The sequence below is a fragment of the Galeopterus variegatus genome, unplaced genomic scaffold, assembly GCF_000696425.1.
Source record: "Galeopterus variegatus unplaced genomic scaffold, G_variegatus-3.0.2 Scaffold120, whole genome shotgun sequence".
NCBI classification, from domain to species: Eukaryota; Metazoa; Chordata; class Mammalia; order Dermoptera; family Cynocephalidae; genus Galeopterus; species Galeopterus variegatus.
In genome coordinates this window covers 233,882-250,295 of record NW_007726231.1, presented here as the reverse complement: position 1 = coordinate 250,295, position 16,414 = coordinate 233,882, and the positions used below count along the sequence as shown (strand labels likewise).

At 37.7% G+C, this 16,414-nt stretch overlaps 1 protein-coding gene across 9 annotated transcripts in view; it reads left to right on the top strand.

Moving 5' to 3' along the window:
* The window catches only part of CADPS2 (Ca++-dependent secretion activator 2), a 506,787-nt gene that overhangs the window by 404,150 nt on the left and 86,223 nt on the right, over positions 1–16,414 (top strand). For 5 of the 9 annotated variants that reach the window (XM_008587876.1, XM_008587886.1, XM_008587853.1 and 2 more), the window contains 2 exons: positions 8,533–8,636; positions 10,206–10,214. In XM_008587876.1, coding sequence (XP_008586098.1) covers positions 8,533–8,636; positions 10,206–10,214 — 113 coding nt within the window. The remainder of the gene's footprint in view (positions 1–8,532; positions 8,637–10,205; positions 10,215–16,414) is intronic. The other 4 variants (XM_008587894.1, XM_008587859.1, XM_008587849.1 and 1 more) reach the window with 1 other exon arrangement.

Sequence of the window (16,414 nt, the reverse complement as noted above, 5' to 3'; positions counted from 1 at the left end):
TGGCCATCACTAAAACTATTCTGCTGGTTTTCAGTTTCTGAATTTGATTTATATTTAGGAGAAATGAGAACAATGCATATGTAAAGAGCAGCACAACCAGGGAGGGGACCGTTTATCAGTTTCAGCTACTGAATGTATTTATGTGTGTGTGTGTTCTCACACACATACATACATACACGAGGGTACTTCAGAAAGTTCATGGAAAGATTTGTATTATCTTTTAACTGTACTGTTCCATGATCTTTTTAAAGAACCCTCATATACGTACAGATGACACAGCTAAAGGCTAGTCTTTAAAAAAACTATTATACAATTGGTGAAATTTCTACTGGAAAAATTTCATGCAGTCTTTGGAATTCTACAGCACAGATCTATTCAGAGCTAACTAGAGAAAACTATGTATGCAGTATAGAAAACTTTCTTCTTCAATCCTTCAAAATCCTTGCAGCCAGCAACACTATGGAGATATATTTTTCCTTGTGACACCTTAGATATTCCTGCTTTACAAACTTAGGGAGAGCCAGGGTCTCAATAAAAAGACAACTATAATAAAACTCAAATTGGGTGTCTGTGTTTCTCACCTCTTGTAAATCACATAATTGTAAAAGCCTGTGACAAATGATAAGCCAATATTAATTTGTGTGTGTGCGGGATGGGGGGCGGTTAGCAATCTTCTCTGTAATTCCATCACCATCATCCCTTCTCTTAAGGTTTTGAGAGGAGAATATGCCTCGATATTCCTCCCAAAGAAAGTCTCACAGAGAGAGTCACTGACTTTTATCTAACATACGTATTTGACATTTTATGCCCTTCACCTGTGGGCCACCACTTCCTGTTGGCTTATGGAGATTGCTCAATTTGAGTCCAGCCCAGCTGCCCCCGGCCATTTCTTCTTTGTTCCACAGCTGGCCATTGGCTTACAAATGAATTTATTGATGTGAAAGATAATCCAGGTGAGGTAGTTAATGTGACTGTGACCACAGAATGATTATTCCAAAGCACTATATTATTAGTGTGGTTAATTCCAAGGAGATATTAACTGGAATTGTTGCTTTCAATGACAAGGTCATTAAATGAGTTGGTCCCAAAGGGAGCCATGGAAGTAGGGCTACAGACCTGTTGTTTTCAAACAGCTGTGGTATTAGTGTTCTCATGGATTTTAAACACCTGTAGAGAGGTCATATCATCCTATTTTCATTCATCCATAGGATTGCCCAAATATGGACACTGTCCTATCTGGGGTGACTCTATGGAAATGTAAAATGTGTTCAGATTCTGCAAAAAAAGTCACTTTTGCCTAAAATGAGCTTTATATAAAGATATAGCTTGCTTTCAAATAAAGGAGAAAAAAAAGTTTACCTTTGTTTTTAACCTTGTTTTTCATAAACACTAGTAGTTCACAAAGTTCATCCCCTAGACCAGCATCATGAGCATCACCTAGCAACTAGTTAGAAATGCAAATTCTTGGGCCCCACCCAAGATCTACTGAATCAAAAGCTCTGGGGTTGATGCCAAGCAGTTTGTGCTTTAGCAAGCCCTCCAGGTGATTCTGGTGTACACTGGAGGTGAGAACCGCAGAATGAAAGGAATGAAGACACTCCATTCATGGAGGGAAGCAATATGTATTCTAGCACTCATAGAACCATAATATCATTTACGTTGCAGTCAGATGAACCAGGAGTGAGTCAGTGTTGCCTCGTTCTCTATTGTTTGTTGTCAGTGCCAGGCCTTGGAGATGTCACAGACACTGGAGCAAGTATAAGTCAGATTGATACTAAAGAATTGGGAAAGTGGGTTGAGTTTTAAGAACCACATCTCCACTAGATTTTGAGTAGTCTTCTTAGCCAGCAAGTTATATACTATTCCTTCTAGGGTACTAAGTCCAGAGAGTTACCCCAGAATCATCTGATCTAGTCACAATTTCCAAAGAAGTGGCAGACAGGCTGGGGGCAGGGTATGTTTTGTTTAATGGGGAAGAAGGTATCTGATTTCCCACTCTCTGTTCCTCTTGAGATGAGGAGGCCCATGAGTATTGAGATCTGGCCAGGATTAAGACTCCCTGGAGCCTAGTCCTAGGCTCTGACACCATGTCACTTGCCACAGGTTGCTGTACCTAGAGCTGGAGGATGGGTCAGAAAATTTCAATAAACATTTAGATTTTCCAACTGAGTTGTCAGTCTGGACTATGCAAAGAGGGAGAACACTGACATGAGACAAGAGTGAAGATTCAAATTAGAACAGACTAGGGAGCCAGGAGACATTCCCTGAGCCAGCTAAGGTGGCCTAAAGAGGCTTAGGGTTTAAAGTGGACGGAGGTATCTGAGAGGAGTTAGTTAAGGTGGAATCTTTTCTGATCTCTCTAATTGGAGCAAATTGTTTATGTGCCCATAGCAGTGTGGTTTGTATGTGTGTGTGATGTAGTGTCTTATATTTCTGTGGCAGGGAGGATCAGGGGGAGCAATCACTATTTAGTGGGGGATGAGAAGGGAGGGATCCATCCCACCATTTCAGCTGGCTCTGAGGGTAGCTAGGTTTTGAGGGGAGGCTGGCCGTCATTGCCACTGGATGACCTCTGGGGTTCCAGGTAGAAGAAGACATGCCGTGCCCTTGGCCCACTTTCTTGTCCTTTCAACCTCTCCAGGTGAAGCCTCACTGTTTGGGCCTCAGAGAGTGTCCCAGGTGAATGCTTCCTTGTTGCTCACATCCCCACCCCTTCCAAACTGGAGTCCTTCCTTTCACTCTTCTCACTCAATAGTGGTCATTTTCCCAGTTCCTCCCTGTCTTTCCACACCTTTTCCCTCAGTTTTCTAAATTTCCCTATAGTCCCTTCTTAATGCATGAAATTAGAAGTACTTTCTCTAGAAGACTTTCTCATAAGTCTCTCATGTTTCTCAGCTCAGCTATCTCCTCAAGGCTGGGGCTTCCTCCTCCTCTGATTTATTTCTTTAGGGGGAGGGAGAAGCACCAGAAGAGTAAGTTCTTTTTTGTCAGATGGGACAAAGAAAACTGTGGAAGACTTCCACGTTAGACTGCTGCTAGCTTTCTAAACTCACATACACATTCATTAAAATAATTTCATTCCAAAGAACCCATATGATATGCATGAGTGATTGGAAGCCTTCCTATTGATACATCTTTGATCCTACTTCTTGCAAGCTAATAGCACTATTCTTGCATGCTGAGTACACTTAATTCACTCTCTATCCAGGCTTTATTATAGAACTTCCTCATATTGACTGAGGAAGAATGGTATATTGCCATATTTTACCTTGTAATCTGGTTAGGGAGAGATACATGTAAGTTCCTAGAAGGCAGAAATATTTTCTTGTTCATTATCATATCCCGTCAGTCGCTAGTACCGTACCTTACATGCAGTAAAAGTTTGTTGAATCAAATTCAGGGCCACAAAATCTGGGGAGGTGAAAAACAAAAAAGGAAATCTGAGTGCACATAGGAATTGTTTTTTTTTGTTTTTTTTTTTTGTCTTTTTTTTTCCGTGTCCGGCAACGGATCGCAACCCTCATTGTCGCCCCCGTACTGGACCGGGACCGGCAACGGGATCGCAACCCTCGGTGTTGCTCCCGTGCCTCGCTCAGCCAGTGAGCGGGAACTGGTCTGTATGTGGGATCCGAACCCTCGGCGGGAGCGCCACCGCACTTCCCAATCGGCGCACTATAGCAGTGCGCCACCGGGCCGGCCCGGAATTGTTTTTTAATGCACCCTAACTGGTCATCATGGCCTTGATGCAAGGCAGGGAAGAGGACAGGGCAGGGGCCAGTATTGGGATGAGATCATTGCCATAGTCTTTCAATCTAACACCATCTTAAACATTATTTCTTGTTCAGCTGCAAGTACAGATATAATCCATCTTTTAAAAGTTAAGTCATTTTGTTAGGGGGTAGGTAAAGATGAAGACAATTAAAATATCTCATCAAAATTTGTGACAGTCTTTACACAGTGTATATGTCTATCAAGTCATCATTCATCAAATTCAAGAACACCTTGAATTTATGCAATTTTTGTCAATTAAGTATGTTAAAATAAAAAGTTAAGGTCAAAGCAGTACAGATTTCAACCTTCACTGTGAGCATCAATCATTGTGAATCCACCAGAAGGGACTGTGACAGGAAATGGCAGCAAGGGAGGCCGCCAAGGTGAATGTGCTGAGAGTGCACACCCTCTCGCAGCCGCGAGTGGAAAGCAAGCCTCCCAGAGCAAGCAGGCAAGCCGTCTTCTCGCATCTTCCCACCCCTCCCCACCTCTTCCCCAGTGGAGTCTCTCCTAAAATATACAGAGGTATAATTAAAAGGAATTGTTTTGGGGAGCTAAGGAGTGTTGTCATAGAAAACTAAAAATGTTCCAAAATGAAAAAGGATCATAGCCAAGAGCAGTGCTGTTGGCATATTTGTTTTAAATGTCACAATGTGAAATGTATTACAACAATCAGCAACTTGGTGTGAAGCTTGAAGAATATCTGTAATGCTGTGGAAATGTTACAAAGAGAGTGAAAGAAAACATTTTAAGGAGGAATTCTGAAATATTCACCGTGTTCAGATTTTTAATGGAGCCATTGAGAAGCTTGTTATTTAATAGAGTTCTGTTGAATGTAGTCAAATGGGTGACAATGAGAGGTGGCATACATAGTGTACTGGATAAAAATGCTATTTATTTAAAGTGTTAGAGTGGCCATTATTTTCAAGTACAAAATTTCAACCCTCTTGGTAAACTTAACCTAGAAAGAATAAAATGTTTTAGACTGTTTTTAAGTTTCATTAGGACATAGGGTACTCTCAGAGTTTTGACTTGAGTGTCAAATGTAAAAGCTGGTTTTGACATAGTCACACAAACAAATAAATTTTAAGGTTGTTTCTGTGATTCTTTTCTATTATTGCATACTTGTGTCTAAGGATATGGGGTGGGGGGGGCGGGTGTTATTCCTATTAAGAAAATTGAAAATGAAAAAGAATCCAGGTCACTGTATCGTTGCTGTTTGTATGATGTGAGAGGTAAGATTTTAATCCCACTCTTTAATCTCTGTAAGACTCCAGAAATGGGAGTCATGATTCCCTAACTTGCAGAAGGATTGTAGGATTCAGTGAATAATGTACTGAACTATGCAGGAAAAATAAGTTCTTCATCCATAATAAAAATAAATAAATTTTGTTGCTTGTCCCTTTCCTTCTGGAAAACACATTATACACATATATGAATATGTTGAAATAGATAAAGCCCAACAGATAAAATCCAACATTTATAGGAAGCATAGATTCTCTTAGCCAGAAGGAATCTGAGAGATTATCTGGTTTAGCGATTATTAGCATTTGTTTGGCTTATAGACAACTTTAAGAATTTGATGGAAATTATGGTTCTTTTCTCCCAAAATTACCTCTATTAGCATGTAATTTTATGAAGTTCAAGAACCCCCTGAAACCTATTTTTAACCCCCTCTATTAAGAATCCCCAACTTAATTCAGTTCCCTTCACTTAAAGATGGAGAAATTAAGGAAGATAATTAATATGTTCTTGAGAATTAAAAATTATTTTGAAGACTATTTTCTGAAATCTTTAGTAATTTAAGAATAAAGCATTCATTGGTTATCTGAGCAGTGTTCTCAAACTACAGCTTCATTTTATCTGTGAACTTGCTCTTGTTCACCTTAGTGTGTTACTGACAGAAGAGATATTTGCAGTTCTTCACAAAGTCAAATAAAATGATTTGGGTATTGACTGAATATTCAATATTCATTTCCCCCCGTAATTATACTGTTGCATTCTCAGTAAACATTCATTAAGTACCTGCCATAGTCCAAAGCCTGCACAAGATAAATGCATGAATGAGACCCAGCTTCTGACTTTGGGCACGCAGTTTAGTAACAGGTGCGTGAGCCTGTAATAGGGAAACTCAGAGAGAGAAGCAAGGCATTCAGCCCTAGAACTCTGACAAGGTTCCACAATTGAGGTAGCATTAAAATTGGACCTTGAATGATGAGTAGGAGTTTGCCAAGCAGAGGATCCACATAGCCTAAGTTCATGTGTGTGCAGATTTTACAAAGCATAATATAGTCTTAGTTTGGACTATTTAACTTTAAATTATGCTTATGCAGTAATTAGTGTTAAAAATATATGTTGGTTCATTGAAGACCCATGCCCTAGTTTCTCTAGCTATGCATCATCATTCTCTGAGCCATGTGATCTTCCAAACCCCAGGGCCATACTCCTCTCTGGCCTACAATTTCTAGTCACTCACAGCAGCTCACAAATTCTTCCTTCAAGGTGTCTGTTGCATCTTCCCCTTTTCTATTCCCACTGTCATCTTCCTATACCTCACCATTCTGCTCGACTAGACCCTGACCTATCCTTGTTACACATAATGAACAAATACATTTTCCTAAAATTAATTTATTCTGAGGCCCTGCTAAGAAACATTTGCCAAGTTATCTGTAGAATATAGTCATCCAGTCTGCTTATTACCTTACTCAAAGCCTGCCACGATCACCCACCATTCCCCAGCATGTTCTTACATACAGACGAGGACAAGGCATAGATGTGAAGAGCCCACATCAACTTCAAGTCTTCCCTTCACCACTGTTAGTGTTGCATTTCATCTCTCTTGAGCATGTTTCCTTATCTACAAGTTATATGAATAAAAAAACAAATGACTTAAAGCTGTTAGGAAAATTAGTGTGATAATGCGTGGAAAGTGTCCAGTGTTGTGCCCAACATAATTGGCTCTTGAGAAACTGCAACATTTATAACCATGGTTGCAATTACCTCCCTCCAAAATGCATCTGTGTCATGCGGTGTTTTCTTTTGAAACCCCTTCTTTTACCCAGATCATTTGTTATTCCTTTAGGACCGTGCTTCAGGCTTACCTTCCCCCTGGTGTCTCCCCTAAACCCACCTGCAGTCTCTCCTCACATCTCCTGCCTCACTGATAGTTTGCTTCACATTGTTTCCAAACTTTTCTGAAGGGCCTTGCCTTCCTGACTCAACTATAACAGCTAAAGCTGCCCCCAAATGGAATAGGCTGTCACATGAAGTCATGAGCCTCCTTGACTTCACCCTTGTTTGAGGATGTTGAGGTGTTCATAAGTGGATGGATGTTTCCATAGATGATGTCTAAGGATCCTTTCAGTAGTGATTTTCACATTCTGAGTTGTTTAAGTTCAGGGGTATGTCTTACACTTCCTCCTACTTTGCACAGCTATGAACATATTGTAGGCACACTCAACCTCAGTATTTGGCATTTGACAGGCTGATTTTCCCAAAGAACATTGTACTCTTTGATCCTCGTCTCGGATGAGCAATGGCTTTCTACCCTGTGAGGGAATTTAGTAGTATGTGTACATGGCTTGGGAGTCGGGGGATGTGAACCCCACGTGCATCACAATCTGACCTATAGTGAGCATATAATAAATGTTTAACGAACAAGCACCAACCATAAGCAGTGTTTCCCTGCAGCCCTGTACATCCCTTGGGAACACATTAGGACAGAGCAAATGGAAGAATCTCCTCCAAATTTAAGGCTGAGGTTTTAGGAAGAAGTATGTTGAGAGAAAAGATCTATTGGATTGGGGAAAATAGCTCCTTAAGTTCCACAGAGGAAACTCTTTTACAGGAAATTTGCTTTCCTTTTCTTACAATTTCCTTGCTAGGGCAGAGAGGGATCCTATGAATCTAAGACAGCATTTATCTTTACTGTCTTTATTGGATACTCTGTTCTTCACATTGTTTTGAAACAGTTTCATTACACAGGACACCTCTAATTTCTGCCAGTTTGTTGTAACTTAGAAATCAACTACTTTGCCTTCTTTGTTGATGAATTTCAGGTAGCTGCACTTAATCTTATTGTGGTCTGCCCTTTTTAAAACCAGTTTGGCTTAATGCAGAAAGAACCTTCAACTTCAAAGAACACTTCCTGCCCTCCCCTTCCCCACCTCCCCCAGTTGGAAGGTGGAGTGGGATGGTGGCAGGGAAGTAGGGAAGGAAATCAGTTAATTGCAGCCTGTCAAAGTTGTTTTAGGTGACTTTGTACTTCTTGAATTTAAGATCAACATGAACTATAGACATTTCAGGCTGGGAATTTAATAGCAATAAAAAAAAGCATGGGTTTTGCTAATGCCAGGAGTGACTCATCTAGTGAGAATGGCATTGTATCGATAATACAATACAGAGAGGAAGAAAAGACTGTTGTATCTGCTCTGTTTGTGTTTCTGACCTTGAGGAGAATTATAACTTGTTTGTTGAAGAAGTTGAGCATCTAATGTGCCATTGCACCTGTTCTTATATATTATATGGCAAAGCACTTGCAGTTCCCTGTGATTGCTTTGTGGGTGAAATATTTTCTGCAATCTGGTGAACTGGTTGTTTTTAAAAAATAATGTGTTCATTTGTGTTTCTTACATCTCTTATTTCTCAAAAATATGCTTTCTTATCCTGTTTCAACACTCTGATTTCATCATTATGTCTTAGAATATGTTTGGCTTTGTATTTTCAAGGTAACATTTTGATGATTTTTTTTTTTTAATGTAGAAACCATGAACCAGGCAACTCCTGCTAGAAAGCTGGAAGAGGTCCTTCATCTAGCAGAGCTCTGCATAGAAGTCTTACAGCAGAATGAAGAGCATCACGCAGAGGTGATGACTTGTTTCAACCCTAGTATAAACCTATCCATAATGCTTTGCCATGGTGGGAGCAACACTGAACTAGTGGCCTGACCACAGCCCTGATATATACATCTAGCTATTCACCTGTAGAAAACTAAGAACGTATGTGAATTTCCTGGAAATGTAACTCCTGTGTTACAAAGCAATTGCATGTATGTATCATTTCATGTTATTCCTGACAACAATCATGTTGTAAGGAATATGGGAGGGCTTATGGGATCTGTCCAAGGATGCATAAGTAGTAAGAAGCAAAACTGGAACACAAATTTATCTTGTAATGCCAGATCGCTTGCTTTTTACCCTATGCCATGATTGCTTTAGTTTAAACATGAAAGAAGTTAATCAACATGAGAAAGGAAAATTTGTATTAAACTGTAAGATAAAATTGAATAGAAGACATTCATGATTGTATGGTTGATAACTCTAGTCTTTAACTCTTACCATCAAACTTTTCTTTAAATTAAATTTTCACTAAACCTGCATCGTTTATAATTTTAAAAAGTTCTAATTACATATTAACGTTCATTAGAGATCTTTTCATTAGGATGTCTTTTCACCAAACTGCTTATTCTAAGACTTAAATTCCTGCTCTTTCTAATAGTCATGAGTTTACTTACAAAAACAGGTTTTCTGACTTTGAGTTAGATGGGGGAAATGTGTGGAATTAATAAATATAATAAATTTCAGTGTCCTAACAGTGCTTTATTCTTGACGAAGCACATAAAATGAGCAAGAATAAAATAGACCAGATATATGTATGAATTTGTAGAATATTTGTATTAAAGAAGCCTAGTTCTCAAAAATACAAGAAACTACAGGAACTGCACTTTAAGCCAATTTTTGGAAAAGAGTATTCATGAAACCTTACTGTAGGTAACTAAGATTTATTGTTATCTGGTTATAAATATGATCATTCAAAACATCTGCTTTTAGCTCACACTGTGGAATCTAGTTTTTAGCTTGCATCTGTCATGTGTGAACTTGTTATGGATATTTTATTTTAAACTGAAGAAACAGCTGTTTCAATAATTTGAAATGAATTCCCAGGGGGTTCTTTTCTAGACTAGTACCAGTACTATGTTACAATGAAAATGATTATATGATAAAATATATCTATGTTTTGTCTTTGTCTTTTGTTAAGAGACATTATCATCAGAGTATCAAGCATTTTTGAATTTAAAAAAATTTCTAATTGGATATCCAGTTGCAGTATATATTTCAGTTAAACAGGTACATCTAATATTCCCATACATTTCACAAAAAGTAAAAATTAAATGTTGCTCAATATACTCCATGCAATCACTAGAATGCCTATTAAAGTATAATGTATGCAAACACAATTAAAATATAAATATTATTTAATTTCCAATCCACAGAAATACAATTGACTTTATTGAATAGAGATAACCATAGCTCATAAATATCACTCTGTTATATGCTGAAATACAGAGCTATTATGATGACCTCATTTTAAAATGCTTTGTAACACTATGGCATTTTTCTGTTCCACAATGCTTCCAAATTCTTGGAATTCCTCAGGGAAGAGAGGTGAGTAAAACTGTTTCCACTATTTTTCTAGCATGGGATTACTTTTTATGTGACTTTGAGATAGAACCTACTCTGATTGTAGTTCATTTTAAAGCCAACTTAGTCCCCTCTATGGAATTAGACTGTCCATTTTTCTTTGGGCTAATCTTTGTTATACCATTGAGATGAGTGTGTCTTATTAATAATTGCATGTGTAATTACTGCTGTCCTTCTAAGTAAAACACAGCTGAAGGGATTTTGATATTTTGGTTTTGATTTATGTCTTTGATTTTTTTTTTTTTTTTTTTTTTTTTTTTTGTAACCAGAAGATCTAGCTTTTTCTCTGAACAATATTGGAAAGTGAATTGGCATCATTCCAAAGTCATTTCCAAAGTGAATTGGTGGACTGCACTCTACACTGATATTTATTTTGCTGGTTGTTCAGGCTAGAGTTTCTTTACTCCATGAAAGAGCACCTGGCTCGGCTCCCTTGGTAGGGGTTAATGTATCTGTCTCAAGGAGACCTTGAAGTGGCTCCTGAGTCAACTCCTTGTATTTTCGTTCTGCCTCTCTCCACAGTGGCAGTTTACTTTACAGGACTGAGAGCTTATTTCTATCCGTCAACAATTTCTCAGTTAAGCAGGTTTCATATCCTTCAGATCTTTGACTGTAACTTACTTATAAGGCAGTCTTCCCTTCTTTCTGAAGGCCTGTCGACCTCTCCTTTCAGGCTTTTTTTTTAGAATTCTGTTTTCTTCTTATAAAGATAGTTTTAGCTCCTTTCCAGAAAATCTTAAGGCAGTCTCCACATTTCAGTGACTAGATTTCTGACCAGAAATTTTAGGCAAACTAATCTGACGACTATCCATCTAAAAACCACTCCTTTTGATAAAGCCAAGAAGTCCAAATGCCTGCTGGAGAAGCCATAGGCTCCCACCAGCACACCCCCTCCACACCTACCATTTTAATGATAACAAACCCAGAAGAGCTGAAACTAGCCAGAGGTGCACAGCTAGTTAGTGACTGGGCAAAGACTCAAGCCAGACTCCAGTCCTGGGCATTTTCTGATAAATCACATGGTGGTTTTCCTGTTTATGTAGAATGGCCGGAGTGGTCATCCTGTCCTGCTCTGGTTTGGCTGACAGATTTGACATGCAGCATCATAACAGGCATGTTAATGAGTGGGAGATAATTCCGATGCTATCCTGGAGATGTCCCTTGTACTCTGGCATATCCCAGGAGTCTGACTAAGGGGAGTGGATCACAGAATATCAGTAGAGGGGCTGAGGGGGGGGAAGATGATCAATATGAGCACAGCTCAGATTGTTACTTGTTATTACAGCAAAAATCTTGATTTAAGACCTCTAAAATATTTGAAATATAATATCACCTACTATATCTGTAACACTATATGCAATGAGGTTGTTCGGCAGTAATTCAGTATTTGCGGTGTAGATGGCTCTCAATTCACTGCAAATGGTTGATTGATCCTGCACTTCAGCTGGCTGTGCCCCAGCTGCTCCAGCAACAGAGCCAGAACAGAGAGAGGAGTTTGTATGCTCATTCTCCTAAATACCAGTATTTGAGCCAAATTGTGCTTCTGAACGGATTCTAACATAAAGAGAAAGGATGTTCGATTTTATTTTACATATATTTTTGCTTATTCATGTCCAGATTCCTCTCCACTAGCATGCATGTCTCAGGAATATCTTAAAGTGTGGTTATGCTAAAGAATTGACCATGAATAAAATCTATTTACTATCTACTACTAACTAGATTACAATAATCTCAACATTTGAACTGATATTAATTACATCTTGTTTATATCTGGATAACCAGTGAAATGCTTTTTCTTAGGATGGATTTAAATTTAAGATTATTAGCCTGTAGGTCTGGCTGGTTAGCTTTGTTGGTTAGAGCGTTGTGTTGATAAAAACAAAGTCCAGGGTTCGATCTTTGTTACCTGCTAGCCACCAAAAAAAGGATTATGATAGCCTCTGAACCAAGAAATGTCCCTCATTTTGAAAGAGGATGACCAGTAAGTGGTTTTCATATGGCTAAGGTATAGGGTAGAATCCCATTTGCAGCAGTGACTCTCAAAAGAAATAGCATGAGCATAAATGCCCTACTAAAAACATTTGTTAATCATGTACTATTTTCAAATATGTAGGAATGAGGCTAATGCTTTACATTGACATATGTTTTGAAGTGCTTTCATTCACCATTTCATTTGGTTATTTCAATATTTATGTTTATGTATGAACCTGATTATCAGGGATAAAATCAAAACAGTGAATGAAAAGAGTTAAAAAGAAACTTATGATGATTAGTTTAAGTTTCACCCTGAAGATCTAATCCATTCTACTGGCTCCTTAAAAGAGCTTACATATTCTGAGTATGTCGGTCCTTAGCATCATGTTGTATACATGAGTATGTGTATGTGTGTATGTCAGGCACAGGGGATACCCTAGAGGCTACATTGTCTCAAGCTTGTAGGATCATCTATAAATTACAGGATTGCAAACTAATCTTGCAGAAAAAATAAGCATATAATACATTCCAAGGTCAAGTTCACTGTTTTTGCTGATCCGTGTAGCCATTTTCCTTTTTTTATGTAAATTATAAATTTTTACCATATTTTTAGGATTAAAATGCAGTAATAAAAAAATAGTAATCAAAAGCTTTAGACCTCAAAGAAATCAGACCATGATAGATGTTTCTGGCAACAAGAAATCAGAGGACATTAACAGTGGTCTGATCTGTTAAACAGATTATAGATAATGTGCTTGGCGTACATAGTTACCTAAGAGGCTGTTTGTGTAAGATCTTGTTCTCTAGACCCCAGCTGACCTGGATTCAAATCATTGCTCTGTTACCTACCAAATATATGACTTTGGGCAAGTTATTTAATCTGTGTTTGCTAACGTATAAAATAAGGATAATCGTACCATATGCCTGAAAGAGTTATTTGGAGGATTAAGTAAGATAATGTTTATAAAATCTTTAGAACAGTACTTGGCTTACAGGAGCTATTGGATTCATGTTGGACATTATTATTTTTAAAGCACATAAACTCACATTATAAGATCTGTATGAATTTCAACGTGTTTTTGTAATAACTGATAATATCCATTTATTACATTTGTATAGCAAGAAATTTACTATCCATTTGATTTTTACAACCCTGGGGGCAGTTTGGGCAAGTACTGTTATTGCCAATTTGCAGATAAGGAAACAGAAGTGCACCCAGGGTGCGGCTCTGCCGTGATCACTCACTTCTCACCACTAAGTTCAAAGCTCAGTACTCTGCTTTCAGGTTCAGGATTTATTCTTCCCTGCCACGATTTCCAACTACCTTTGATAAACAAATCAGGCTTGCAAAGTATTGTCAGCCTGCCACATATATATTATTTTCACCGTACAAGACTCATTTATTGTTAGAACTTGGATAGAGATGGTTGGCTAAAGGACTTACAATCAAGTTTTGTTTTATATTTCCCTCTTAAGCAAATTAAACATTGCCTTCTGCCTCTGCCATCTCATTTACACCAATTAGTGGCTTAGCATTACAGCCAAGATAACTTTAACCCAGATAATCATGACTTTTGATTGGTATCCTATAGACTGATGCCTTTCTGAGAAGGGTTTTCTTCTCCCTAGTGGAGACCCTCAGCCACCTCCCATGATGTGGTACTCTAGGGAGGAAATTACATAGCCCCTCTTCTTCCTACCAACCTGTAGTGGGACGACTGCCACCCAGTGGGATGGCAAGAAAGGTAAGGGGACAGGTGGTAGAAATGACCCAGTGTTCTCAAGGTAACTGCAACACTTGCTTTCATTTTCAGACAGTGATTGCTGAAAGTTTTCTCTAGTCATGGTTAGGAGAACAACAGGCATCCATCACAGACTGGCTTATATTCATCAGAAATAACATCATCAGAAGTACAATTTGTGACATAAATATATACTTCTGGAAAACATAATGAAATTTTCCACTTGATGACAATATCTTGTCAACCTGAAGCTGTTGTTTTATATATTTTTTTATTTAATATAACACATATATGTTGTTTTATATATATCATATTTCATTATTTTATATATATATATATGTATATATATATATTCCAATTTATTTCATTCCCCACTCTAACTATGTCTTCCAAGTTAACTTTAAAAAGAACTTTGGGAATTTTTCTCAGAGTCCTGAAGAAATCCTGACCTAACATGACTTATTTTCTTAATTTTAACTTTTTGCAAAGGTATCGACTATGAACTGGAAGTGAGATTTTGAAAATATCTCTCTTTGCAGTACTGCATTTTTACTAGGGTTTCTACACTGCTCTACTCAGAGTGAGGAATCTCAGGTTCTTTTCTTTGTCACCACTACAGCTCCAACAGACAGGAGCAAGATACATATATTGAAATCATGTATACTATTATAATTTTTATATTATTTGACATATAACCATTCTAGTAGATATTTAACCAAAAAGTATTCAAAGATGATATTTGCAAAGAACAATATGTTCAATTTACATAAAGCGAACTATTGCTAACAGGTTTCCACATTCATATATTTGTCATACCTTTGAGCCAGGCATTAAAATGTTCTTCTCCAGTCTATTACTTATATTACACTACTCTTCCTTAAGTCGACTTTTGCTTCCATTTACCATGCTAATTTTTTACATGGCAATGCTTGTATTAATATATTGATGATTATTCTTATAATGTGTATTATTCTAAGACCATATTCACTGTATATGTTTTTAAGAAAGTATTTATTGTATCAAGAATTTTATAATCCCCTTTTTTTGTTTTGTGGTTTGTCTCTTCCTGTTATAATCTAATTTATATTTGAGGAAATTAAATGAAGCTTTACAAACATAAATGTCATATGTTCTTAGAAAATTCTTGAAAGTAAATGTGGACTTCTCTGGCTGTAGTGTGATGATTTTTTTTTTTTGAATGAATAATTTTAACTGGAAGAATAATAAAAATATCACAGAAGCACATATTTTTTGTGGTAATTTGGTTAAAAGATTATGACATTACCAAAAATGGGGAAATGACCCGAAAGACAATTCACCAAAAACAGTATAAATCTGTTTTTATGAAAAGCTGTACAAACTCATTCATAGTTAGAGAAATGCGAAGTAAAACAAAACTGAGATACTAAAGTCAGAGAAGACCACACATTATTTTCAAGAACTCTCTAAAAACTAAGTATTATTTTCACACATCAAAGCAGAGATTTTTTTTTAAAGTGATTTTTTCCGTTACCTAAAAGGCATAAGAAAGTGCCTAGCTGAGCAGAAAGTGATAAATAAAACATACACAAACTGTCCTTATTATGTTTAGAGTCCAATTTAAGAGGCAGACATTAAAATATTCACATGTGTAATCATAAAAGCAGTACTAAGTCCTGTGAAATAAAAATACTCGGTATCAGAGAGACTCTCCGGGAGGACCTAATGTACCCTGGAGTGTCAGGAAGTCCTGCTGTGTAGGAGTGTAGTTTAGACATGGAGCAGGGAGTTCATACAAGGCTTTGTAAGCCATTTAAGGGTTTTGGATTTTACTGTTTGTGCATCGGGAAGCTAAAACGGAGGTTTAAGCAGAGAAATGGTGTGATTCAGTTTACGTTTTAAAATGATGACTGGCTGCTGGGTGGAGAATGGATGGAGCAAGCAGTTTTCCTGGAAAGCAATTTGCAATTTGCAAAGACTCTAAAATATACATGCCCTTTAATCCAGCAATTTTTAGAAATTTATCCTAAGGAAATAATCAATTTTCAAAGATTTTTATATAAAGATGTATATTACATTTTCACTAGAAATGTCAAAAATTTGGAAACTGCCATTTTAATAGTGGTTAAATAAATAATGGTATATTTTACAGTAGGATATTATGCTATCATTGAGAAAGAAATTGTTGGAGAATATTGTTGAATATGATACCAAATGTTTTAATGTTTGTATTCATAGAAAAAACAAATATTGAGGGCCGGCCTGGTGGCACACTGCTGCAGTGCACCGCTTGGGAGTGCGGCAGTGCTCCCGCCGAGGGTTCGGATCCCACATACAGACTGGTTCCCGCTCACTGGCTGAGCGAGGTACGGGCGGAACACCGAGGGTCGCAATCCCGTTGCCGGTCCCGGTCCGGTACGGGCGCGACACTGAGGGTTGCGATCCGTTGCCGGACACGAAAAAAGACAA